At 38.1% G+C, this 27,140-nt stretch overlaps 4 protein-coding genes across 4 annotated transcripts; 1 reads left to right on the forward strand and 3 right to left on the reverse strand.

The window, feature by feature from the left end:
- Positions 1–1,250: 1,250 nt before the first annotated feature.
- CBG03903 lies at positions 1,251–8,284 on the forward strand (the record flags this gene model as incomplete). The annotated part of the gene is made up of 14 exons (XM_045244684.1): positions 1,251–1,313; positions 1,721–2,101; positions 2,157–2,398; positions 2,435–2,642; positions 2,691–2,821; positions 2,873–3,741; positions 3,788–3,963; positions 4,037–4,626; positions 4,673–4,901; positions 4,949–5,176; positions 6,471–6,655; positions 6,705–6,865; positions 6,912–7,693; positions 7,748–8,284. 14 exons carry the CDS (start codon positions 1,251–1,253, stop codon positions 8,282–8,284), a joined length of 4,782 nt encoding a protein of 1,593 aa, XP_045092514.1.
- Positions 8,285–8,593: 309 nt separating this feature from the next.
- CBG03902 lies at positions 8,594–16,026 on the reverse strand (the record flags this gene model as incomplete). Its single annotated transcript, XM_045244690.1, has 16 exons — positions 8,594–8,793; positions 9,347–9,611; positions 9,657–9,742; positions 9,907–10,213; positions 10,263–10,481; positions 10,526–10,616; positions 10,689–10,835; positions 12,488–12,499; positions 13,714–13,936; positions 13,987–14,223; positions 14,391–14,485; positions 14,532–14,569; positions 14,617–14,785; positions 15,030–15,625; positions 15,671–15,901; positions 15,949–16,026. 16 exons carry the CDS (start codon positions 16,024–16,026, stop codon positions 8,594–8,596), a joined length of 2,994 nt encoding a protein of 997 aa, XP_045092513.1.
- A 450-nt stretch (positions 16,027–16,476) lies between these two features.
- On the reverse strand, positions 16,477–17,458 carry CBG25239 (the record flags this gene model as incomplete). Its single annotated transcript, XM_045244697.1, has 2 exons — positions 16,477–16,946; positions 17,422–17,458. The coding sequence occupies 2 exons, from the start codon at positions 17,456–17,458 to the stop codon at positions 16,477–16,479; spliced, it is 507 nt and encodes a 168-aa protein (XP_045098259.1).
- A 709-nt stretch (positions 17,459–18,167) lies between these two features.
- Positions 18,168–26,747, reverse strand: Cbr-hum-7 (the record flags this gene model as incomplete). Its single annotated transcript, XM_045244701.1, has 29 exons — positions 18,168–18,441; positions 18,489–18,613; positions 18,666–18,991; positions 19,043–19,171; positions 19,400–19,458; positions 19,509–19,639; positions 19,686–19,874; positions 20,804–20,842; positions 20,939–21,130; positions 21,175–21,256; positions 21,316–21,419; positions 21,466–21,541; positions 21,586–21,706; positions 21,754–22,027; positions 22,067–22,265; positions 22,311–23,092; positions 23,149–23,510; positions 23,553–23,829; positions 23,947–24,045; positions 24,089–24,294; positions 24,343–24,466; positions 24,760–24,927; positions 24,970–25,125; positions 25,170–25,269; positions 25,318–25,380; positions 25,429–25,692; positions 25,752–25,996; positions 26,081–26,364; positions 26,537–26,747. The coding sequence occupies 29 exons, from the start codon at positions 26,745–26,747 to the stop codon at positions 18,168–18,170; spliced, it is 5,661 nt and encodes a 1,886-aa protein (XP_045092512.1).
- Positions 26,748–27,140: the final 393 nt, after the last annotated feature.

Here is a 27,140-nt window from a genome sequence, read left to right on the forward strand (position 1 = left end):
TTTCTTGTACTGCCCTCTCTTTCAACCTATTCGCTTTTAATATCTGCGAATATTGACTGATATCTGTGATCACTACGGTTGCAGATGTTTTTCAATCCGGCGTTCTGTGTGCGGTCATTGTAATTTTCATTCAGAATTTTTAATCGCCTCCTTTTCTCCCCCCATCATATACATTCGTCCCAAAATTTTACGTCCTTTTTTCAGAAGATTGTGATCTGAGTTGAGTGGTGCTTCTTTCTTGTAATTTATCCGACTCAAGATTGTGGCACACCTCACCGCTGTTTTTACTCTTTTTCAATTCTATATACTTCTGGCCCAATGTGTATATTCCTTAAATATTGGTTACTTGTAATGTGTGTTTTGTACATCCTATGATGGCCAATCAGGCCCGAATCGTAACCTCGAAAGCAACGAAGAAGTGCACATTGTTTTTAACCGAATTTATTTATTTTGCAATTTTTTGAGATAGTCATTTTTGATGAATGAAGTAAACGCTGTACTAATAAGACAAACAGTAATGCTTCAGTTCTATGCGAAGCCCACGAACGGAAAGCGTTACTTGAACAATATTTCCGAGGTTACGTAACTGCCTCTAGCGTGTTTGCAGACTCGGTGCAAATAACCGTACTTTTTCTATATAGCCCGCAAACAAGAGTTGACAGTTTTATTATTCTGAAGGAAACGGATTGGTATCAAACTAAGCAACTACAGTTATCTTTAAATGCACCAATTTAGACATAATTCTATTCGTAATCAATAGAAGTTCACAATTGCTGTGGACTTTCATGTAAATAGTAGCCCGCATTTTCGCGGCGATACCAGTTACAGTAGGTCAAAAGTTTTTTGGCCCAAAAGTGTATTTTTGCGTCGGCTTTGAGGCATTGTACGTAATTTTACGAACGTAATTTTGAATTTTTCAGTTTCAACCGGTGGTTAATTCGCCGAAATCTTGAAAAAAACTGAAAATCCACAATTTTCTAAAGGAGAAACGGATTCTTTAGTTAAAAACTGAGGAGTAGATGTCTATGTTTGTCAATGCCCTCCGCCTGCAGGCTATTCTTTCTCTTGCCTACTCCATCTGGGCGCACTCTTTTTCTGTCACACTCGTCGTCTGCGGTCTCTTTTCGAATTGCGCTCTCTAGTAGGTGTACGCTCGCGTGCGTGCGTTGCGGACTACAAATCAATTCGTTTGAATTTTTTCTCTCGTTTGCCGGTTTGACCGACTCTGTAACTATGTTATACTTTTCAGAATGTCTGAAGAAGCAAAAGAAGCCGAGAAAAGCGATGATGCAGTTCAGATTCAACATGAACAGGTTCGTCAATGATTTCGACTACGCTATTGACATATTTGGATGAGTTAGAGGAAACTTGTATATAAAACCGAAGAAAATCACACTATATAACAAGTAGTGATTTTCAAAAGTTTTAATTTTGGGAAAAATATTCAGAAAGTGTTAATATTTCTGTTATATTTGTTGAAAAAACACGTTGCTCCCAAAAACTTAACGGTCCATGGACATGGTCTTTCATATTACTGAAGTTTTAGATATGACTGAAGTGTAAACACAATTGATGCATCAAATTGCACGCGCAACAATTTCAGAAAGCCATAAAAAGCGTAAATATTCAGAATGACCTAAACAAACTTTAGGCGATACAAACATAAAATCACGAACGAAAGCGGTAATTGAGCAATAGAAAGTAGTGTTTCTATTTACAGATAGTCGTACCGGAGTATTCAGTTGAAACTGAGATCGGGGAGCAGCCACAGTCAGACCTGTCACTTACCGAACAAATTAACGAAACACCTTCATCATCGTCTACATCGGCTCGTCCCAAACGAAATGCACGAAAATCTGTGCTGTATAACAATGAAGACTACGAGTTGCAACTTCCCGGTGTCCAGAAAGAAGAAGAAGGCGTTATGTCTCTTGAATCCGCGACTGCGTCGGCAACTCCATCTCAGAAAAATGTCGTTAAAAGAGCTCGAGAAGAAGGTGTAGCTAGAGGATCCAAGAAAAGAAAGACACATCCACGCGTAGAAGAGAACAATGAACTATCGTCTCAAGCATCCGAGCAGCTTGATTCTGGTCTTGAATCTGTTCGTTAATAATAATAATAATTGAAACCAAAACTGAAGTTTTCTCAATTTTCAGGTACAACATATATATGATGATAGCACAATTCAAGAGCTTGGAACAGAGGCTGAAATACCGTATTGTGGCGCTGTTGATGACGACGGACCACCGATTCTCAATGTGTCGTCCAGCTACAACGATAGCCGAGTTCACATAGCTGGTGATGAAAGAGATGACATGGGATCATTTGGTGATGAAGATGAAGATGACTTTTTGGATGGGCAACCGCCTGATTTAGAGCTTAATTTGTTAGATTTATCGTAAGAGTGTTTTCATTGACGAGTGGGTAGTTTCAGACCAAATAGACGTCGAGGCCGTCCTCGGAAAGACCTGGGTGGCGAAGACGAAACCATGGAAGGATCGAAATCTTCTGGAACAGACGCGGAGAAGAAAGAAAAGAAGATCCCAGGTGTGAAACAACAAATGCCACCGAAATCATTTAGAATGCAAGGAGAACGAGTTGTCAGTAGGGCACTTGCAGAAAGACACTTTCATGTCAAGCTGGTTAGTTGTCACAATGTTAACTCATACAACTGTTTCTTTGTTTTTCAGTTCGAAGATGAAGTGGAAATCACAGAGAACGGAGATTGCTATGCTACGGTAATCTCTGGATGTCTCGCATATTTGCTTCGTAAAGAGAGAATCATTGAGTTGCTGACTAACGAGGCAGAGATCAATATGATGTAAAAACTCATCTTTGTTGTAAAAGTCGAATATAAACGTTTTCTTTTCAGTCGAGAAGGAGGTTGGCTACTCGAAAAACCACCTCGTCTCCCGCCACTTGTTCAACACAAGGCCTGCTATGCATTCTATATCGATGGTTCTAAATTAACATCAATCAAGGATGTTTCGAATGACGACCTGAAACCGTGGAGTTCATCAGGAGAGCAATACGGAGACCCAGTCATCAAACCAAATGTTCGACGTCATCCAGTCGGCCGACTCGACGGACGTCTTCAGCCAATCAAAACTGATCCGCGACTTGCCGAACTGCATTTAACGGAATATAGCGCATGGCTTCCCAGATTATTGAGATTGAGAAAAAAGGTAAAAGGCTATAATGTGTATTTTCCTCGACCGGTCGCATTTCAGATTTTCTATCTCTCTCGGGACGGTCAAATCTACGGAAATGTATTGATCCTCTACGACTACACTTGTCCGGGAGAGGTGCCAGTCGTTGTGAATCTTCCACACGGAAACGACTATCTGAGAAGTGCAATGATCGAGGCTTCCGATCCTCACAATGCTATGGATATTGATGATTCCCCTGGAAGCACCCCGGTAGGAATAGTTCAGTTCTGTGAATCAGCCATCATCGTTTTTTTTCAGTTCGAGGACGAACTTGTGAATGGTCCTCGCGGAGGTATTTTCCTGCGTGTGAAACCGAGCAAACTTGGATGGGCTCAGAATAAGAAGCTACTACTACGATACCTTGTCAACGAACCAGCTCTTCTCGATCATTCAAACTGCCTTAATCGCCGCACACCCTATATCCCTCCTCTTATTCAGTCTATTGGTGTTTTTGTTTATTTCGTGCCTTCAAGTTTCGTCGCAAATCAGATTCATCATACTGGAGATGGACTTTCACCATGGACTGTGAATCGTACGCTTCTCTCCTGCGAACGCAATTCTCAAAATTAAAATTACAGTTCAATCAAGCGGTGAAGCACCATCGCCTCGTGTACGCTCGACTCGTAAGCCATTGACTCAGGATGAAAGTGGACAGTATGTTATCATAAGGGATAATACTGGATGGCAGCAAACTCAGTTGTGTCTTGTTGAAACAATGTCAGTGCTAGCGAGATGTCCCAGACTCCGAAAAAGGGTAAGAGTTTTTCTTTTTAAATTTCAAAAATTAAAACATTGAAGATAAATACTGTAAAAATAAATCATTTCAGGTCATCTATGTTCAACGCAATAACGCAATAATCGTTGGAAACGTCTGCTACATCTATGAGTATGTTCGAGAAGGACCTTTGCCAGGTCCTTATTGCAAACCAGCACCATCAACTGGAACTCCTTCTAAAAATCAGCACATGGATCAGTGGACAGAAGAGAAGAAACCACTCGCAGGAGCTGGTCCATCAACATCATCTGGCGTTCCAAACAACGATGTCATCGAAGATGATCAGTTCATTGATGTCGAGGATATCGAAGTTGTCGAAGAAGAAGTCATCGGGCATGACACTCTTAACGATGAAGACGAAGATGTTCATCATCAGCAAGGGATGATGCAGCAGATGCCGGTTCTGAACACAAGCCAAGTTATGGAAGAAGAAATTCCGGATTTACCACAGGAAGATGTTTTGAATGATGGCTATGATTTGGAATTCGATGACGATCCGCTGACACAACAAGAAAATCCAGCACCGTACTACGAGACTCCGCGTCAATTGGAAACTGGACATATATATTTGACAGTTCGTCACAAAAGAATAGCTAGCACATTCGAGGCAGTTTTAGAGTGGATCGCTAACACCAACGTTGTGTAAGTTCTGACTTAAAAGAATACCCCTCATATATTCATTTTTCAGAGAAGAACGCGGTTTGCTTAATTACGCTAAACCCGGACATCCTCCAATAGTTCGAAATGCGCGTGCATACGCTTTCTTCGTCGCCGGAACCGCCATTTTCCCGCATGACATCAATCGAGATGACTTTTCGCCATGGTCACATAATGGAAACGCTCAAAACCCTACTTGTTATCGTACAAAAGTTCGAAAAACTGGAGTGGTTTGTGACGATGCTGAATCACAATTCCGGGTATTCTAAGTTCGAATTATCGTTTGAAAGAAATACTAGGTTTACAGATAAAAGATGTCGACTACAAGACTTGTCCATTTCATTTGGTCTTCCTCTACTCTATCAACCCTCGCGAACCGCGTCTTCGAAAGAAGATCTATTACATGATGGAGACAGAGTCAAGATTGGTAGTCAGTCATGCTCTTATCATGTACGACTACAATATGGAAGGAGACCTTCCTAGAATGCATGGAGGATATCTGAAAAGATTTGCAAAGAGACCTGGAAAGAAGCCGGTGAGTCGAGCTATTAGGTTGATGCAAAAGTTTCTTCCGATTTTGGTAAAATTTTTGATCAAATTTTTCTCAAAGCAGGGAGGGCTAGATCAGTGAAAGTAATATCCATGAGCATCGGTATTTGTCTGCCAATGCTCCAGTAATTTCTTGATTCTATTCGCCCAGAACGAGCAGAGCTGCGAATGAAAAAGTGGGCCAACTCCTTTTTGGTGTTATCTTTTCAATTGTAGTTTTTTTCTATCAGGATGACGTTTAAGAGCCCCAAACGACCATTTATCCAAAAAGGCAAGGTCCGGAGAATACGACGGGTGCAAAATAATAGTTCAGCCAAGCGAAAGGATTTTTGGCTGACCCCTCTAGTCACTGGCGATCTCGCATTATCATGCTGGAAGTAAACCTTGGTCTTTTCTCCTTGTTTCGATTCGACTGCCAGATCCAATTTCTCTAATTAGGAACTATACAAAATTGCGGTTATAGTGGTATCCTCTTCTAAAAGTTCCCAGGCTCCATCCCTTCGAAAGACCATCAAACTCATAGCATCCCCATTTTTACGGGAAATTTGGGTTCCGGGACGTCCAGAGCTAGCTCTTCTCTGTCAATCAACTGACCCTTCCGCACATTGATAGAGTAGCTTACGCGCTTTCCATCTACAGTAATTAGATCACCCACCCAACTGAACGCGTGAAAAAATGTTAGGAGAAACATGCCCATGTCTACACGGCGATTAATATCATAGTCCTTCAAAAAAGCCTGCACGAATCGACGCAGTTCTTGAAGTTGCCAAGAGACTTCAATCCGGTCACAATACTTGGTTGACTAACGGACAATGCCTTTGACATTTCACGAGTGGTTTGAAACGGACCAGCTTTAACAGTAGTCTTTGATAGATCCAAGTCCAACTTCCGGACCGATTCAATTTTTTTGGCTTCGAAACGATCGGTCTAATGCTTGATGTTATGTACAATAGGATATATTCCTTTATCTATATCTTTCATTTTCTAATGAATATCAGAATTTTTCAAACCAGGAAGGACTAAAAACAAATTGAGATTACGAAAGTGTGGACGGTGTGGGTCGAAAGAAAGCGTCGTGCTCGTGAACGGCCAGAAGGAGAAAAGAGGCAAAATGTATATAACAAGTCCATGAGATACTCTATCTAACAAAAAAAGATCCGGCAAGAAAAATCATCGCACTGAACAGTTATCGATTCTCATAGTTGAGCATTCAAAATCGGAAGAAACTTTTGCATCAACCTAATATCTCCCATCCGTAGTCCAAGTGACCTCAGTTTCAGCCAATGCAAATTCATGATATTGACAATGATGTGTCAGACATGTCAGAGTCTGAAAAGGAGTGTCCTTTCATTGTTCCTCCACAAATGTGCGAAGACGGATCAATGTATCTTCAGCTACACGATATGGATTTCTGGAATGATAGAAACCGTCAACTGCATTTCCTGGTCAACAAGCCAGCATTGATGTGAGCTATCATTCCTACAGACGCCAATAGAAACAAATTCATTTTTCAGTGATTCGCTCAATTGTCTCAATACCCGTGTTCCAAGCTGCCCACCTACCACGACAAGTAAAGCGGCGTTCGTATTTTTCGTTGATGGATTTGAAGTTGATGCGCGCAATTTGACATGTGATAATCTGGTGCCATGGTCAGAGAACACTAGTTCCAATCCAAGTATGTTACCTAATTGAAAACGATAATGATTAACATAACCATTCAGACGGAATTACAAAGCGTCCGAAATCTTCGAAATGTCCTCTAGCTCTTAACAGAGAAGGTCAGCTCCGTGTCTGGAAAACCCCAGCAAATCGGGGTGATCATGTTGAGTACCAGCTGCACGTCTACACAGCCACTCTACCACGTTGTCCACGCCTTCGCAAAAAGGTGACGTATGTTTTGAAGAATGGCCATCAAGTCGGAAACGCCATGATTATCTATTGGTATACTGAATCTGGAGAGATGCCAACACCGATCAATATGAATCATGGCAACGGTGCGGAATATACTCTTCAACGTCTTCCACCCCATATCCGCGAAGACGTTCTCCGTTATCTGAGCAGAATGACTCCACCAGAAGTGGCGAAGATGATACTGGACAAATACGGAATTCAAGTGAACACTAAAATGCTCTACTATATGCGACGTCGCGAAATTATTTCGGCAACAGGAGATTCGATGCGCGCTTCTGAGCTTCACGTTCAGGATGAACTGAAAAATGGTATGATTGAGCCATCTGGATATATCGATGATTGGGCCGCTAATATCGATCCATCAGCACCGTCTACATCGGCAGAGGGTAGTAAACCGAAATTGCTGCACGACGAAGTCCTTGATGAAGGAGATATTCAAGTAGCACGTACCGAAGAAATTGAGGAACCGTCGCACTCACAAGTGAGAAAATCTATGGATGGCTCAGTACATCATCACTCTCATCATCACCATCCCATGTCTCATCAGCATACACATCATTTGAATGACTCTAAAAACTTCATGCGACCAATGGTTAGTTTGAAAATTAGAGGGTTTTTTTTCTAAAATGTCATTAAACCGTTTCAGCAACCAACACCCGGAATGGTTCGTGGTTCCAGCAGAAACGAGGCAATATGGCGAATCGCCAAGAATTCATTCGGTACTGCAGCAGACAACGACACATTCGATTTGCTGTTCAAGATGCTTTTCGATAAAAACGAGCAAAGACTTCTTCAAATTGTCAACCAAACGTTTGGAGTGGAAATATTGGCAGGCGAGGAAGTAATGGACAACGGAGAGATGATGCATATGGGGAACGAAGGAGATATTGTTGAAGAGATAGTTGAAGAAGAGATAGTCCAGGTTGCAGACGAAGTTCCTGGAAATGTGCCTCTTCAAGAGGAGAAAGTGTATCTGGACGACAAAGAACTTTCTGGTGAGACTCGGCGAATTCTAAGATTTTTTGAAACTAATCAATTTGTTTCAGGCGGAATGGAACAAGTGATTGTGGAGGAACAAGTAAACGACCAAATGATAAGTGATGCTCTCGTTGGAGGCGTCATAATCGATGAAGAGGTCGATCCAAGTGCAGTCATCATTGGAGACCCTCATATCGATCCATAAGCATTGAATACCCTCATATCGATACATATCGATCCATAATCTGTACCAACTTTATCTTTATAATCTTTTTCGCTCTCTTAGCTTATTGAATCTCATAATTTCCAAATGTCATCATCAAACCACTTTATTGTCCCTCCTCAACGCTTTGTACTTTTTAAAACTTTCTCTCATTAATGAGCTCCACCCCCTACAACTTGACTCGTCCTCTCGCACTGATTTTTCAAAAATCGCTTTATTTTTTTCTTTTTCTTAATCAAGTTGTTTATCTTGTCGTTTAATAAAATCAAAATGATGATCACATGTATTTTTTCATTCAAAGAATTCGTAGTTCTCAATAAGATGGTTGATGAGGCAGGCATGTTGGTGTGCAGCATTCATTGTGGCAAGCATCGGATACATTGGAGACAAATAGTTCTGAAAACTGCGAAATACATGGGGAAGGATGGTTATGGTTACATCAGGTTCATCCTCGTTTGCAGTAATGTAACTGTCGGGGAGTTCGATGATTTCTGAAATATTAAAAACAACTTTTTTCAAAAAAGAAGGGAAACCACGGATGTTCGGAACGGTATTCCGAAAATCCCGAACGGAATATTCAGAATTTATTCGGAATTCGATTTTTGAAATATTTTTTTTGCGTTTTCGAAATTTCTTTGTCAATTTCCACCAACGTTTTGCATGTTTGCGATTAATTTTAATTGAAATTCGAATTTATTATTGTTTTTCAATGTTTTTTCAATTTTTCATAATTTTCAAGGTATTTGTTAATTTTTCTCCCAGATATTTCAAAAAACCTGAAAGAAAACCTGACAAAAACACTGAAAATCAATGATAAACTCGAATTCGCGCGCTTCTTCACCTCAAGGGGACTAGGAAACTCACACTCGGCCAGCCGGCCACCACAAACAACTTTGCTTTTTCGACGCGTTTTATCGGAAGGAATTTTTTAAAACTTGCTTCTTTATTTTTATGGGAATCTACATAGTTTTTTTTACAAAATGAAGCAATAAAAAGTTTCAGCACACACCATTTGGTGCACCATGTTTAAATAAATTTTCTTACCAGTACTTCCATCGGTTGGGGGATCCATAAGGTTCGGTGGATTGTATTTATGGAAACTAACTGGAATGACTTTTGTCACTGGAATATCTAATTTAAGATTCGGATCGTAGACAGGAGCTTCAGAATCTATCAACAATCCACAACGATCCTTCTTTCGACACCTACAAACTTTGTACATCGATTGAACGGTATCCAGAGAAATCGACGATTCGGCGTTTCGTTCGACGGCAGTTTCGATCAGAGCGGCAGATGGCTCGGTGATTTTCTGGAAGTCAAAATTTACGAGAAATAGAACGCTGAGCTAGTGTACCGGCGAAGAAGTTTCGAGAGGAGAAGTCAGAGTTGGACATGGGATTGGAGGAAGAGGAGTCACGGGATTCCCGAATGCAATGATGGCTAAAAGAATGTCAAAGGTGGTCGAATCTGATCATTTGAAAAGGAATAATTCTTCCAATTTCAGAGCCAATTGTGTATAAAACAAAAAACAACGAGCATTTCAATGAAATATTTATTCAGAATCATCATTCCTTTTCAAATGAACAGAATCCTCTAGGACTTACCACCGGTGCCAGATGGAACGATGATATCAGTGGTGTTCGGTTCACTCAGACTTCTTTCTGCTGATCCATTCTCAATAGTTTCTCTCTTTTTTTTCTTCTCCTCAGTGTTTTCCTTCTTTTCTTCTTCTGGCTTTTTCTCAATCTTTGTTTTCGAGCTTGGCGAATCTTCAATCTTTTCTCCAGATCCCTTCTGAGGCTGTGCTGGTTCGAACTTCGCGGTTGCACAACTCTCGAATGAATATGGCATTTGTTCGATCTCTTTGCGTTCTGATTCGGTTTGAGTTCCCACCAATTTGTTTGTTGCACGCTGGAAGTTTTAGAGTTACAAATTGGGAAATTCGTCATAGAATCCTAACATTATCCAAACTCGAGGAAGATTCCTTTGGCTTTTTATCATCTTCTTTTGATCCAGTCTTCACTGTTACATCCGTCGTCTTTTCCGCAGAGTTCTTGGCTGGTTTTGGAGAGATTCTGGCTTCAGAAGGATCTCGAAGATAAGTAATCGATGAATGTGGAGATGAAGAATCATCAGCCTTTTCATTGGATCTTGGAACAGTCATCGTTCCTGTCACATTCTGAAAATTCATAACATAAAACATCAAGATTTTTCCAAGTTTACATCGAATGGAGCCGGATGAAGAATATCAGATCCTGTTGGTCTCAAGGATACATCCGCATCCTTTGGTTTTTTCGGGGCGATTTTCTTTGGACTTTGTTTTGAGGTCGAGCTTTCCGAAGTTGGCGAGTTTTTTGGTTTGGTTCCTGAAATTGTTTTTTAGAACAGACATTTTTCAAGGTACCCTTCACTTTTCAATTTTCGAATCGGTTGCTTTTTCTTGTTATTACAGTTGCTTCTTCTGCGATTTCTCACGTGATACAAACGATAAGCAACGACGATTGAGAGACCAAATATTGCGGTCAACGCAAATCTGGAGATTTTAGTTTTTATTCCTTTTTTTTAGGAAACATAACTCCTTACTTCAGAAGTGGTCTCATTGTGTCCGATCCAACAACTAACTGTTTTGAAAAACTGATTTCAATTTTTTTTTGAATTAGGATTTCAGTTGTCAGACGTGGATTGTTGGATTGTAAACCAACATTTTCACGCTGAAATACCAAATGAAAACCTCAAACTGTTGAAATTAGGAGAAATCCCGGATCCTTTCACCCGTTTTCTGGGACTTTTTCCCCATTTTTCATTTCCTTTATTATTCACTTTTTTTGTTAACTTTTATTTTTAAAGTTTTGAATCCCATTTTTATTTCTCCATTTTTGATTCCTAAACGTTCACTTCAAAACTTCAATTTCTGTTTTTTCGCTGAATTTCACATTTCCTATTTGTCTTTCCCTTTTTCATTTTTCCAATTTTCCGGCTCCCAATTTTTCACTTCAAATTTTAATTTCCATTTTCTCAATCCCAATTTTTTTCTTCAAAAATTTTAACTTCCTTTCTAATTCCCTAATTTTGCTTTTAACGTTTTAACTACCGTTTTTGATTCCCAATTTTTCATTTCTAACGTTTTAATTTCCATTTTTTTTATTCCCAATGTTTTGTTCGCAATTTTTTCTTCCCAATTTTTTATTTCGAATTTTTCATTTTTCATTTTTTTTATTTTCATTTTTTTTTAGTCCTAGATTTACCCTCCGATTTTTTGTATTTCCGATTTTTCATCTCACAATTTTAATTTCCATTTCTTAATTTCTAATTTTTCTTTTCCATTTTTTCATTTCAAATTTTTAACTTCCATTTTTTCATTCCCATTTTTGACTCCCAATTTTCATTTCTAACTTTTCATATCCAGTTTTTGATTCCCAATTTTTTTTCACTACAAACTTTCATCTTCCATTTTTTTATTCCTATTTTTTATTTCCAAATTTTCATTTACATTTTTTTTCAATTTAATTTTTTACCTTCTATTTTCTTATTCCCAAATTTTTCATTCCTAATTTTTCAATTTCCATTTCTCAATCCCAAGTTTTCATTTCAGATTTTTTTTTCTTCAAATGTTTAACTTCCTTTTTTTTCATTTCAAACTTTCATCTTCCATTTTTCATTCCCATTTTTTATTCCCAACTTTTCACTTCAAATTTTTAATTTTCATTTTTTGTCACTACAAACATTCATCTTCCATTTTTCATCCCCATTTTTTATTCCCAATTTTTCATTCCCAACTTTTTAAATCCCAATTTTTCGGTTCCAATTTTTTGTTTCCCTTTTTCATTCTCAATTTTGATTTCCTTTGTTTCATCCCCAATTTTTCATTTCCTTTTTCACTTCACATTTTTTAATTTCCAATTTTTTACTTCAAATGTTTTTATTCCCAGTTTTTCCCTTCGAACTTATAATTCCCAGTGTTCTGTTCCCAATTGTTTATTTTCGATGTTTCTTTCATTTTTTTTTAAGGTTAAAATTTTTTTTAAATGAAAATGAAAACTTTAGAACAAAAACTTGGAGCCGAAAATTCGGAAAAAGAAATATAAATATTTTCATTGAATTATTACAGTATCTTTATTACGGTTCTTATTATTAGATGAAGAAACGAGTAAACGTGATATCAGAAGATATCAACCATCAAACTGCAGTTGCTGGTTTCTTTCGTTTCATGTTATCCACTTTGCTTGACATTTTTGATATTCTTCTTCTGTACAATAAACGGTGGATATTTGCCACAAATATAGTACATCTTATTGAAGAACATGCTGTTGCTGTCGCTGAAAAAATTAATACATTAGTATGAAAATACCAGCAAGCTGGTGAGCCTTCGGCGCGATTTAATCTAGTGTTTTACTGGTTCGTCGCTCCGCTCCTCACTTTTTCTAAAAGGGTCACGTAAATCGCAAAACACAGGTGGATCGCGAGGAACGTTATATGGGATCGCGCGGTGCAGAATATGGAACCTATATGCGAGCACGGACTGGGCATATGCTTTCCCTGCTTACTCGACGCTCACCACCGCCCACCAGCAACCACCAGCCCATATAGAGGGCATAACGAACGCTATATGCGCGCATTCACAGTATGGGCCACAATGCGCCCATATAGTGTTCTGCGCGATCCACCTGTGAAACCTGTAATAGAAGGGCCTTAACACTGTCAAGTTTGAACTCAATTATCCCGGTTCCTGTCAAAATCAAAAAGTGGTCAACTGACAAAACACTTCTGATATAATAAATAATTTATCAGTTCACAAGTTTTTTACATCTTTGACAGAAACCGAGATGAATGGGTTCAAAGTTAAAATTGAGAGGGCTTTTCTATTACAGGTTTTACGGTATATGTATTTTTTAAGTTTTTAAGTTTTTCAAAAATCCACAGATCCTCATCAGGACAGACATACGCCTCTAGCGTTTTATATATAAGGAAGATAAGGAAGGTTCGCTTCGCACTTTTCAGCATACTTGCGACAGGCATTGCCGAGACGCTTCAAGTTGAACATTTTTGATGATTAAAAAAGTTATGAAAATTTTGCGAAGAACAGGGTGTCGTTAAAAAATTTGTTTTTAAATTTTCGAAAAAAATACTGGAATTACAACAAACGTAGGAAAGGGGCCTTCTATTTTTTTCCCACTGTCTTGCAAAGAGCATATACATGTATTCGGTAAAAAACTTTAAATTTTCTGAGACTAATGGCACGAACCGAATTCTAGAGTTTCAAGTTGAATAAAAACATTGACTACTAGATGTGTATCATAGTCCCTAAAATTTTTAGACCAAGCGGGCGAACATTTCATACTTTTTCAGATATTCAAAAAGTTTGTTTTTTTGATTGAAAACATGAGAAGCAAAAATATTTAACAGAAACTTACTGAGAGTGGAAGGCGGCCACATCAGAACGGAAAGAAATTGTGTTATCATCAGCATCTGCTGCCCAGGGATAGCCATCGTGGTCGTGATTGTTCAGGAAATGAGTATTTCTAGAGACTCCAGCATCCCAGCTAGCTTTATAAGAAGGATCGGTACAATCTTCCTTACATGGCAATATGCCACCCAGCCAGAAATGGTCACCCCACCCTGGTTTGTCGTCAGAAACTGTAAAGCATTACATTTTTTAAATTTTATCTCAACATCAGGTCACTTACATTGATTCTTGACATACTCAAACTCTTCAAAGCTTTCAAATCCGGTCAAAGCGGAGTTCAGATCTTTACATGCAGCTATTGCCTCTGCGTGAGTCACTTCTTTTTCTGTATATATCTGAAAAAAAAAGTTAAATCCGACTTGAATTTCACTTACATAGTGACAAAATTTGGTTGTTTTTGATCTCTTAGCAGTTACCCATCCAGGATCACAATCACCATATTCATAAGCAAAGGAATCTGGAAATAAATGTAAATATATAGTCTCGGAATAGTCTGTAAAACTGACGAAGAGAACAAAGAGCTGGTGCTCATCGCGGCTACGGAAGGCAAGCGGTTGAGTCTAAATTTCACATGAAAAGCACAATCAGGACAGATGAAATCTTACGGATGGAAAGAGAAACTACAGTAATCTTCTTTAGTCTGGTGAACGGTTTTGTAAACAGAAAACAAAGTTTCACTGGCAAAGTCCCAATCTTGATAAGTTGTCTTCTGGCATCCTCTGTAAAACAAGTGTTTACCCAATCAATTAATCCCAATGAACTAACGCATTTTTGTATGCACTTGTCAGATGGAAACGATGATCCTGTAATGATACGAATGCTATGTTTAGTTAGGAATAATATTCAATACCTTCAAAAAGCGTTGAACCTCATCAAATTCTTCTTGGATTGATGCCATTGGATGGCTGTCCACACTAATGATGTTGCCGATCGATTTACAGCGGTCAATGATGTTTTTCGTAGTAAAACTCTCTGCATATGCTCCCTTTGAGTTCGTTTTCAGACCTTCTTGTTGAATCCTGAAATACATTTTATCTGAGTCAGGCGGTCCTGTCATGTGATAAATATTTGATGCAGTTTTTGCGTTTCAGGGTACTCAACTAGGTTACCCTAAAAGCTACAAGTGCCCGGGGCGCGGGGCTCACGGGGCGGGTATCGCCCATAGCCAACCCTAGGGATATTTAAAAAATACTTTTTTTTCATCATAAGGGCCGATTTTTGATCAAAACTTGGATGGCTAACAACCCCTTGTTTGAGACTTACGTCAAATAATTGGAAGTAGAAAAAACAGCTCCAGTTGTGGTAACATGAATTGGATATATCTCACTGTACATTTCAGCAAGCAAGTACATCTCAGCCATGTTCATTGGAGGTGCGTATTCACACAGAACTTTTTCCTTTCTTGAGTTGACGTCAAACATGAAAACTGTTCCGGGCCTTGTATCGTATTTGTAGGCTCCACCCAAAAGCATCACGGGCGCTAAACCAGATCCTTCATAAGCTAATTCCATTTCAGGAGCAGATATCCACGCCTCGGAAAAGGTAAGGCCTTTAATGAAGTTAGAAAGATGTCCACTGTAGTACTCAGCAATCTTTGTGTTAATCTCCGGCTTTTGTTTCAGACAATAGTCCTTTGCAGCTTCAAAACCGTTTTTTACTGGAAATGTACTGTAGCACTTGTTCTTCATCTGGTACCATCCAGTCTCGCATTTCAGATTGATTTCTGAAACATTGGAAATTGTTCTCCGAACTGTATGTTGAAATATCCTACGGAAAGTACAGGAGACACCGTGAGCTAGTTTCTTCGCTTCGATGATGTGATATGGGATTAGACTGGTGCAATACTCCATGGTTTGTTTCTGGAAGTTTCCAAATGAATGAAATTCCAGTCAATCTTAACTCACATCGTCTACAACCCAAGTTGCAGTTTTTCCTTCACATTTGTAGCCTTTCTCGTGGTTTGAAGAGTCGACAAGTTTGACTTCACCGCCAATTTTATAACAGATCATGAGAGCACTGTGATCAACGTCCATTCCCTGTCTTTCTACTTCCTGATAATAATATGTGAAACTTTCCGGCAGTGGTGTTTGTTGAGTTTGGCAAAACGCGGGAACAAAACAGAAGAAGATCAGGATCTGGAAACGAAACTACAGTACATTTAAAGATCTGACCCAATCCTTACCATCATAGTTCCTATATCCATTGCTCGCTTCCCAGGAATTGCGGTCGGGTGGAATTTAATAGTCTTGAGAAGTCTCATACTAATCGAATTCTACTGATTTTGTTTCCTTATAACCGCCTTTTCTTGTCAGGTAAACGGGGATTACGGGGATTTCAGGCCTCGCGAATAGGTTACGTTTTTTTTCTTTTCTTGTTTTTTGGAAATCACCCAGAAAATTGAAAAAAAAGTGAGCAGACCAGTTAATAACGCTTGATAATCGTCGAGTTAGCTCAGTGAATTAACAATTGTAATAACTACAGTAAAACCTGTACCAGAAGGGTTTCAAGGTATCTCTGGAGGGACCTTCTAATAAAGGAGCGTTTCAATTAGAGGGACCGACCGACAGCCGACCAAGCTGACCGATCCGTCGGCGCACCGTAGCTCCCGGAAAAAAGGTTGTTTCAAGAATTATATTTCACTTTCTCGTTTACTGTAAATTTCAACTTTTTCACAAGCTCCAAACTCATTTTTTCTGTTTATTCAATACAATTACTTTTTAATAATCCTCAAAAAATCAAGATAACTTTCAATAAATTTTTCCAAATTCTCAGTCGAATGTCTAAAATGTTCTCCATCAATAATACAATCTCCACACATTGCCTGACTCCTTATTTTCTCGCATACTTCATCCTCATCTCCCAGTACTTCTTCATCTCCTCTGAAATACTTCTGGACGATGCCCGACCGAACACAACAATCGCGACAAACTCTCAGTTTTTTCGAGAACTCTCCACAGTTTGTACATTGTTTCAGATTTTTATTATCTTCAACATTTTGAGGTTTTCCGAAAACAAAGTTGGAAAATTGAATGAGATCCCAGAGTTGTTTATTAACATGTTTCACAGAAAATGCCTCTTTTCGGTTACAATGAGGACATTTCGATGAGTGCATCAGAAGGCGACATCTATCGCAAATTGTATGACCACACGTTCCGATGCAGGGGATTTGTTCGTCGGAGTCTGAAATCAATTTCCGTATTGATACTTCCAAACTATCTAACTAATTGTATTTTAAAACCCAGAATAATTTTTTTAACTCTACGAGAAAGGCTACTAAACAATCACAGCAATATTATAGGTATTTGAATGTAATTATGGTACAAAAATTGGAGTTGAGAAAGAGAAACATCGCCGGCCATAAGCGAAGGTTCCACACCGACAAATACCGTAACCTAAACATAGTTTTATTTTCCGTATTTTTTTCCTGTAGTCAGTTGTAATATCTGGAATAGGAACCGAGGAAAGCTAGATCAAAATTGATATACTGTACCTCGGTTACGAAAAGAACTATAGAAAATATGAGATTCTGAAGTCTAACCGGACAGTGAGATTCTAAATCTTTAAAAAATTCCTTCTAGAAATAAAACTAATTAAGTTCGAAGCAAATAATCCAAATTTGAACGTTATAGAACATGAAAAAAACATACGAACTCACCATAATCATCATAGCAAATACCACAGCTAGTAGACATTTTTTTAAGTATGAGGAAGGAATCGGAAAAAAGAGATACTGAACGAACTGCAAACATGTTCTCTGTTATAAAGAAAACTAGACTGAGGAAAGATACGAAAAGGAAAATGAGGAATAAAATTGACAGGTTTTATCACTTTTCTCCGAAAGGGAATGCTTCATAATATTTTTTTAGATGAGGAATAGCTAAAACTACTATGATGGGATCAGTATCCAAGGGTACATCGAATCCTATGTACCCTAAGAGAACTCGATGTACCCTCGATGTACCCTTTTTTGATGTACCCTTGTATCCTGGGCTCCACTGTTGAGTTTCGCTAAAACGTTTTTCAAAAACCACTGGATTGTTTTTTATATTTATTCATTGAAAAATAAGTAATTTAATTAGTAATTATATTTAAAAGTAATGGAATGATATGGAGCAGAATTAGGTGAGCACGATGGAAAAAGGATCATAAAAAGGAGAAAAAATTAGGAATGAAAATGATATTTTTGTTAGTTTTTTTTTTTGGAGTTTGATGTGGTCGGATTACGGTATTGCTAGTCACGAGTTTTCGAAAGAGTTCATGTTTGAAATGTTTGTAGTTTGAAAACACTGAGGAAGCTTTCGAAATCATTCCTTTCGCCAGCGACGATTCCTCACCCACTTTCTCATTTTAAAATCTGAAAACTAACAATACCAACACATTCACTTCCAAAGCAAATTTAAGTCATTCAACCGGTGTATAAAATGATACAATTCCACGAGAGTTAGCAAACGCCTTTCTTCGAAGATCTAAATCGGGACGTCTTCTGTGTGAAGGACCCGGTGGGCGGAGCTTAGTTGGATACTTTAAAAGACAGAATACGGGCGGTGCATCGAGATCAAGGGCATATTCTTCAACGGATAGAGAGCTAGATGCATTTGCATTTTCATCTGATGAAGAGAGATCTTCTGAAGAAGCGACTGGAGCCAAAGGAGGAAGTTCTTGTAGAAGACGTTCTCTGGAATAATACAATGTTGGTTAACCGAAAAAAGGTAGATAACTGACTTTTGTTTCCCCAAAAACTCCAATTGTTCTTCGAATAGTTGTTTGGCAGTTCCAATATTTGGTGATGTCTTCGAAGGTTCACTATTCCGACGGTGTTCCTCAATCTTCCGAAGGTTAGCCGACACCTGGAAGTTGTGTTATTTGTTTTCATCTGATCTAGTATTAAAATACACAAACCTTATGACTAGCATCTTCCAGTTCAACAATATTATGCAGTGTGGCTTTGTATTGTTTCAATTTCTCTTCAATCAAAGTTTGAACACAGCCTGTTTGTCTTGCCACGTCATTCAATTGTTCCTGAGCATGAGTACTATCTTGTCTTCTAAGAACACATGGTCCGAATATTAAGGCAAGATTGTTACATCCCATTTTATTGACTGATTCCTGATCAGCAACACGCGCCAAGTGATACATTAAACGATCTAAAACAGCTCGATTCGGTTTGGGCAATAGTTCAATCATAACGGATAGACAACGAACTCGTTCACCCATGTCTTCTACTTCTGGAACAGAACTTTTGAATTGTCAAACAATTACTTTCAGACTAATAATACCTGAAACATTCAAAAAGTTTTCATAGAGATCAAAAATGATGATCGGCTCGGCGAGTTCTCGGAAAAATGCCTTCACGAGAGTAGTGAGGACATGGACACCAACATCTTCTAGATTCACGGATTCGGCATCTGAAATTAAATGTTTTCTTGTTTACTGTATAACTATTCCTCATTTATGGAGAGCAAACATTAAACTGTCATTTTCAGACAGGAACTAGACTTTATTCTAAATGACTGACATTTGTAAAAGAGATGAAACAGATGATAAGACTTTTGGTTAAATTTTTATGGATCCATCGAAAAGAGATATGCTAAACTAGACACCAGGTATGCAGGTTATTTTTTCAAAACCCTTACCTGGAGTGGATTCAATAACCTTCCGAATGCTTCGAACCTGAGGAAGGGAACCACTTTTTCTGAAAACATATCAACTTTTTGAACAAACTGTTTCATTCAAAACCCCTACCGATACACTCCTTCCACAAACAATGCTCTTGTCTCAATTGCGAAAAACAGTCGATCCAAAAGCGTTGGAACCGTATGATCATCATCTACAATTGAAGTCAGAGAGGCTCCGAAAAATCTTCCTCCATTTGTCTGAAACTCCAATTTTTAAATGTATAACCGTCCACTGTTTTTGTACCTGTGGATCGATAGTTTTTCCAATCAGACTACAAGGATGGGTGACTTTTGGCTGACACTTTTTGTGACATGATATCCGACAAGCAACACAGATGAATAGTTTCTCGTGATGCCAAATCAACTGGTTACATACTTCACAATACGTCGGAACATGGACAACATCCGCACGGAATCGGTGACCCGCATGAACCTGGAAGTGGGAGAAATTATAGCAAAGTTTTGGGAATTTTGGATAACAATAAATAGATGAAAATGATAGGAATCTTGAGTTTAGATTGAATTCTGAAAATTGGAAGGTTCATAGGTTCCAGTATATTTTCCGGGCCCAAAAATCATCCGGTCTGGCCCTAGCGGATTTTTTTAAACTAAAGAAAAACATAAATATTACTTGAATTCTAGAGAATTTGCTACGATGCTCCTTTAAGCTAATTTCAAAAATCCACAAAAGTTAAAAAGTTTGAAAGCTTCAAAATTCGACCGAGATTGTGACAATTGAGTTTGGTTTTCGAAATTTATAAAGAATGTTATCAGTGAACCTCTGAAATTTGAAAAAAACGAATGTGAGGTTTTAGATAAATCTTTGTTTTTGAAACAATTTGAAACTCAGACATCCGTAGAAATATCATAACTACCGTGAAGTACCCTGAAAGACCGTGAAGCATGTATTAGCAGGACTGGGCCTTTTACTGTTCCATGGTACCTCCGGAGGGCCATTCTATTAGAGAGGCTCCAATTAGATCAGGCCCTTATGTTTTTCCGGTCATTTTTTTCTGATAATTTTAATTTGAAAATTCGGTAAATTCTCTTTTGAAATTCATGAGAATTCATCAATTTTACCTAAATTAAGGGCCCTTCCATTAGAGGGCCCTTCTAATACAGATTTTACGGAAATTCGACCCATTTTATCCATTTTCAAACTTTCTACAGCTCTTTTTACCTTATGTTAATTGTTACGATTGTGACAAAAAACATTGAACTATTAGACAACAAAAAAGGAGGTGGATGAAATCAGAAAAACTGGGAATAGATTAATGTGAAATGTATTTGTAAGTTCCAAAAAACTCCAAACCCCTTTTGTAAGTCTCTTCTAGGTTTCTATGGATAACACTCTTTTCTTACCGCCGTTACATCAGATTTTCTGCGCTTCTTTCCAACTTTCTGAAGATTTTTTTGGAGTTGAATCTTTTTTTTTTAATTTTCGAATCTTATTTTCTGATTCATGATAAAAAGACATTTCTGGGATTGTATAAGTACCTTGATCATTGACGATTTCTCTTTTCCCCTCTTCTTCTTTGATTGAGTATGCATGAACTCGTTTAGAAATCCTCTGAATGCATTCACTCCCAAAGTTGTCGGGAACGAAACGTTTTCTTCCATACAAGTTTTTGTCAGAAGACCTTCAAACATTGTGATGACGTCACGATATTTAAGTACTGATTGATCAACCTGAAATATTCAAAAATAGCTGGAAATGGATAAAAGGGCTTTACGGATAGCACAGCTTCGTAACCCAAAAGTTCCATGTGAAACGATTTGAGAGACTTTTTGAACACCGCGTCGACTATTGTGTCTCTGAAAACAATTTAATTTGAATTCTGAATTTCAATATTTGAATTTCAGAAAATAAGTACCGTTTTGAAGTGGTTCCTGACAATGTGGAAGTTTTATTGAAAATGAAAACACTAAATTGACGAAGATCTTCCGTTGACTCAACAACCATATTTCCAGGATCCGTCTGAAATTAATACTTTGAGAAATTTGAGTTTATTGTATTACTGTACCTGTTGTTTGGTTTTTGTCAGACTAAATGTTCCGGTGGTTGGAATCGGAGATGATGATTGTCGTTGTTTATGGGGCCTGGAAAACGAAGGGTCAGGATTTTTTAAATATTATAAACTCACATCAGATCCCATGGCCTTTTCGGTGAGTGCAATCGGGTTGGTGACCGGACTGGAGATGTTGGATTACATGGAATCGAGGAAGCAAATACGAAACATTCCTTATGAAGACACATTTTACATCCTGAGGTTATAAGTTGAAAAATTAAATTACAACTTTTGATGACTCACTTTGACATTTGTGTGCTTGTGATATAAAATTAGTGAGATGTCGGTTGCACAGTGCACAAATCTCCTGTCGATGAAGACGTGACATTTTAAATTGATGATCTTTGGAAATGAAAACATCCGGCGTTAATTCACTGGAAAAACTGGGTCCAGGGGATGGCTCTTCTTCGTCTTCTTTCCTTCCAAACAACGCCTTCAGGTTCTTTTTTGCTTTTTGGAATCCTAATTTTCCAGTTCCAACGGTTTTCTTTTTGGAATTAGTTGGACTCAACTGAAACTTCTTTTATGAAGATGATGTCTGATATTAGAAACTTACAGTGAATGAATCATCACATCTTGAAACTGAGAAATTGTTCGATTCTGTACTGTTTGCTCTTCTCAACATTTTCAATTTCGTCGTTGAAGCTGTTGGAGCAAGTGATTGTCTTCTATGATGCGACAGCTCAGCTCCTTCAATTAATTTCAGTTTTGTGTCCTCCAGAATAAATGTTGCATCAACGTCGACAGCATCGTCACTAAAAACAAGATAGGTTCTAAAAATTTAAAAAAAAAAAACTAACTCTTGGAATGCATCACTTTCTTCTGAAATATCATCATCCAATCCGTCTTGTGTTGATTTATCACTATCAGAATCATCATCAGAAAGTGCGAATGCAGCCAACGAGTTTGGATCATTTAAATCGAATTTCGTCAAATTGACAGCATGCACTTTTCTGACTCTAAATGGTGACTTTTTGATATTATTCACTCCTCCGTTCCCGATATTTTTTGGAATTTCTCCAATCTTTTTTCGCAGCGCAGCTCCTCGGAATGCAGATTGAATTGCAATAACCGAGTTTCTAGTTGATACATATTTCTGTCGAGCTTTGAATGTTTTCCAATTACATTGAATCGTCTGAGCAGCCAATGCTTTCCTCCTCACTTCATTTCTAGCTATAGATCCTCTAATTAATGCTTGAATCCTTACGATTCCTTCCTTCATTCTCAAATATCTCTTCCTTGCCAAAATCGTCCTAAACCATCTCTGCAATGTATCAATACTCTGCATAATCGTTCGATGAAGATGATCATCCAGTATCAATTTCTCTGCGTCTCTCATAAAAATCTTATGTGTTCCATATTGAATGTTATCATTATCCAGTGATGGGTGCGATTGAATGAACTCTTTCACGTCTTCTACAGTACTATCTCTTCCATTTTTTAGGAGAGTACGGTATTGTTGGACGAAACTGGGATACTCAATTCTGACCGAATATCCGGCACGACGGATTCTGACAGTTTCCAGCATTCCAGTGTAGCGGAGTTGGCGGAGAATTATGTTGTCGTCGAAGTGGTTGGCGATCTGAAAATGGAAATTGATTTTTTGACTTTTAAGATTAGAAAAAGCCAAACAAATACCTTATCATTATTACTCTTGATACACCGAATGAAATATGGAGTTGCATTTGCCAAAGTGCTCATCAATCTCGTCAATGAATACTCAAATTGCTTAGAAACCGAGGAAGGTTTCTTAGTCAATCTTCTTCCTCCAATCGCTTCTTTCAGAATTTGCAACGACTTCAGGAGACTCATTTTGTCATCAGACTTCCCGGCAGGTGTTCTTCTGGCTTGATTTCTAATTGTGTTGAACATACTCGTATCACAGAAATCTGGCACTTCACATCGAAGTTCTCCTCGGAGGAAGGCGGATAAAGCAGAATCGGATCCACGTCGAGGCGAGGTAGCGATGGAATCCATGACACGGAGATGTCCAGCGGATTCTAAAAATGCAATATGTCATCCTAAAAGCTCAAAACGCTCACCACTCTTCTGAAGTTTCCTAGCCGATTGTTTGAATGCGTTCATTGCTCTGAACACACTTCTGAGCACATTCCATCTGTGAACAGCCACTGGATCAATACCCAAAAGAGTTTTCATAACTGAGCTCGTACTGGATTTCAATGCATTCAACACATCCTGTCTCATCAAGTCCTTATTTTTCTCTCGGAATCCTGTTATCTGATATTTCACTTTCCCAGCATAGTGAGCAACGATAAAGGCGGGTTCTTTCTTCTGTGGCGTTTCGTAGTATTCATTGTTCTGAAACTTTTCAACTTTCATTTTTTTTTTGTTGAATTTTGAGTTTTGCAGTGTCAATTAAATTTCGTTGAATTTCGAATTTTTAAATTTCATTCAATTTTGAAAAAAGCTTTTTACCTTCAAAAACTGATTCAATTTTGCCAACATCGAGTCATCTGTTCCATTGTTAATATTACTTTCTTCATCTATCAAGCGAAGAATTCCATATGGTTTACTCTATAAATCTAGGTCCAAATAATTAATTAATCCAATATCAAACCTGGAATAACTGAACACATTCCGTATTATCCGTATATTCAATATTCGTCCATGAAATTCCCTCCTTTAAATATTCCTCTTGTTCAAACTGGAAAATGTGTTGATTGAAATAGGATTGCAGTTTTTCGTTAGCATAATTGATGCACAACTGCTCAAAACTGTTGCACTGGGCACCGACGTCTTCGAAGCCGAAAATGTCGAGGATCCCTAAGAAATTGAAAAAATCAATTTAAATATGAAAATTAATAGAATTACCAATGTAATATCCCTTTCCAGCAGAGAAATCTTTCTTCAAAAGTGCTTGATTGATTCTCAAAACGATGTAATGGAACAGTGAGTTGTAAATACATTTAGCCATAGCATCTCGAGTGTTTGTTGCCTGGAAGTTTCCATTTTTTGGAATAGTGAAGTATTTGAAATTTCAATATTTATCAGGAAAACCTTTAATAGAGAGGTCTCCTAACTTTTAACATTGAGCCAATTTATCTCGGTTCCTGTCAAAAATATAAAAAAGTTGGTAACTGATAAATTGTTTATCATAGTATCACATACATTTTATCAGTTGGCACCGTTTTGACATCTTGCAGAAGAGCCAAGAAAAATCTGCTCAAACTTGACATAGTGGGTCTTTTACAGGCTTTACGGTGTTTTCTACAAAAATGCGATTCTTACCTCCGAAACACTGTATCTCAACACCACTGTTTCTGTCTTCATAACATGCCGTTTCATAGTCAATGCTTGCATCAAAGTTTCCGTTTTAATGTGTAAAAGTTTTGCGACCAAATCGACAACTTCTTCATTTTCAATGTATCCACTCTCGTCGCTATGATATCCATGCCTCTGGAAATTTCTTTTTCTTTGAGAGTATTTTTTGTTGCTTACCTTGATATAAGTGATATTTCCCAAAAGTAGCACAGCAGAAATGATTCCAAAAATAGTTTGCTGAGTTTTGGCACAAAATCCAACAGAGCTCATCGCATGCCTCAATCGATCGAATTCGTTCCTCTCATTCACTCCTTCCAGTGCAAATGGCTCGTTCTGAAATTTTTGTTTTAAATATTTTTTTCAAAAAAAAAACTAACCTGATTCAAATACTTGTAGTCATTGGGCTTCAACAAGAAGTACTTTTTCCGCTCCTCTTCATCGGCTCCTTCTAGTAGATAGTAGAACACATGATAGTTTCTAAATCCAAAGTTCTGGCACCATCTCACATAAAGTTAATTCTCTCACCTTTCTCCTTTTGTTTGAAAGATAATCCGAGACTTTTCGAGCAGATAGATTTCCACATTGGCTCTACAAAAGAAAATTCATAAGATCATTTTCAGAAAATGGAAAACTCACCCCGAAACCATTCCATTTTCTCTATAATTGATTTTTATGAATTTTCCAAATCGACTGCTGTTGTTATTCGTCAATGTGACCGCATTCCCAAAAGCTTCTAAAACTGGTCCAGCTGACAGTAGAGTCTGTTCTGTACTACATCCAGTTGACCCTTTTTGAGAGAGGGATATCAAATGAGACATCAAATGATTCGTCGACTCGGTTTTTCCAGATCCACTTTCTCCCGAAATCACCACACATTGGTTTTCTTTAATACGGAGCATGCTGGAATATTTCAAATCTTATCCATAGGCCAGGCCAACCTTTCATTATAAAAAACTCACTTGTGATAACAAACATCAGCGATTGCGAAAATGTGCGGAGGAAGTGATCCAAGCCTTTTACTTTGAAAATACAATCTGGCATATTTTGGATTATAAATTGGAAAGAAGCAGAAAGGATTGACAGCGACCAGAATCGGACCAATGTAAGTGTAAATGTGTCCATTGGCGAATCGTTCTCGTAAATTATCCAAAAGAGTTTGTTCAGTCAGTTCAGGAAGCATACAAAGATCCGCGTACTCTCGATCCTGAAAGAAAGAGAAAATTTTAATCATATTTTGAATCACCAGTGAAAAAAGGGATTGTCGAAAATCAGATCAGAAAGAAATTACCTGTGGCTGAACCAAGAATTTCGTCAAAAAGGCATCAATAGAAGAAGCAACTTCAGCGCTTCCAAATCTTGTTCCTCCAGTTGCTGCTCGATATCCTCGATGCCGAAAAACGAATCGATTTTTTGGTGTGGCACTATCAACGACAACCGGAAGACGTGACCATATTGCTTGTACGGCTACAGGATATTCTCCAGGGTCCAATCGACGTTCTTTATATGTTTGTCCATCGGGTGTTCCCATCATTTCAAACAAGTCAAAGTCTTGTACCGACTGTCCTTCCAGCTCTGGAAAAATTAAAATTTGGAACTCATCAATTCAGAGGTAATAGTATTAATAATAATAGTAATAATAATATATAATAATAGGTAATAATAGGTATATATATTAATAATAATAGGTAATAGTATTCAGAGGTAATAGTAAGATATTTTTCATCTAATTTTAGAAAAATCTCACCTGATCTTCCAGCCAAAACTTTCTCGATAAGCTCCTCTGTTGTACATCTTTTATGAACTTCTAAATGTACCGTATCATTTTCACAGTCAGGATTAAAACTGTGCATATAAACTGCAACTGTATGTGTATGTGCATCGTCTGTTGCATTTATCGTATGTGCTCGACGGGGAAAACATCCCATCGCACCAGCTGATATGGAATCAAATGACATCTAGTGGAAGTGAATAATCGAGGTGCATTGAGACAATTCGGTCGGGGATGTCTGGAAGTTTTTGAAGTTTGCAGAATAATGTAGAAGTCCGAGAATGCTAAGTAATGATGGAACGATGTTTAATTTTGATGGAATCGAAAAAAAGGAGCTGAAATTAGAAGTAAAGTTTGAGTTGATCTGAAAGCGGATCGGAACAAAATGAGACGGACATTTAAAAAATTCCAAAAGCTCTTATCAAATCAGTCTGAACTGTTGATCACCTGATTTTTTTAGAAATCAATGATCCGGGATTTATTCAGAATAGATTCAGAATTCGGTTGGTCCTTCCCGCCGGGAGCGGAAGCAAAGACGGATGAATAAAAAAAGAAGATATTGGGAATATCCGGAAGAGAG

This window comes from Caenorhabditis briggsae, assembly GCF_000004555.2.
Source record: "Caenorhabditis briggsae complete genome, chrI, whole genome shotgun sequence".
Lineage (NCBI taxonomy): Eukaryota > Metazoa > Nematoda > Chromadorea > Rhabditida > Rhabditidae > Caenorhabditis > Caenorhabditis briggsae.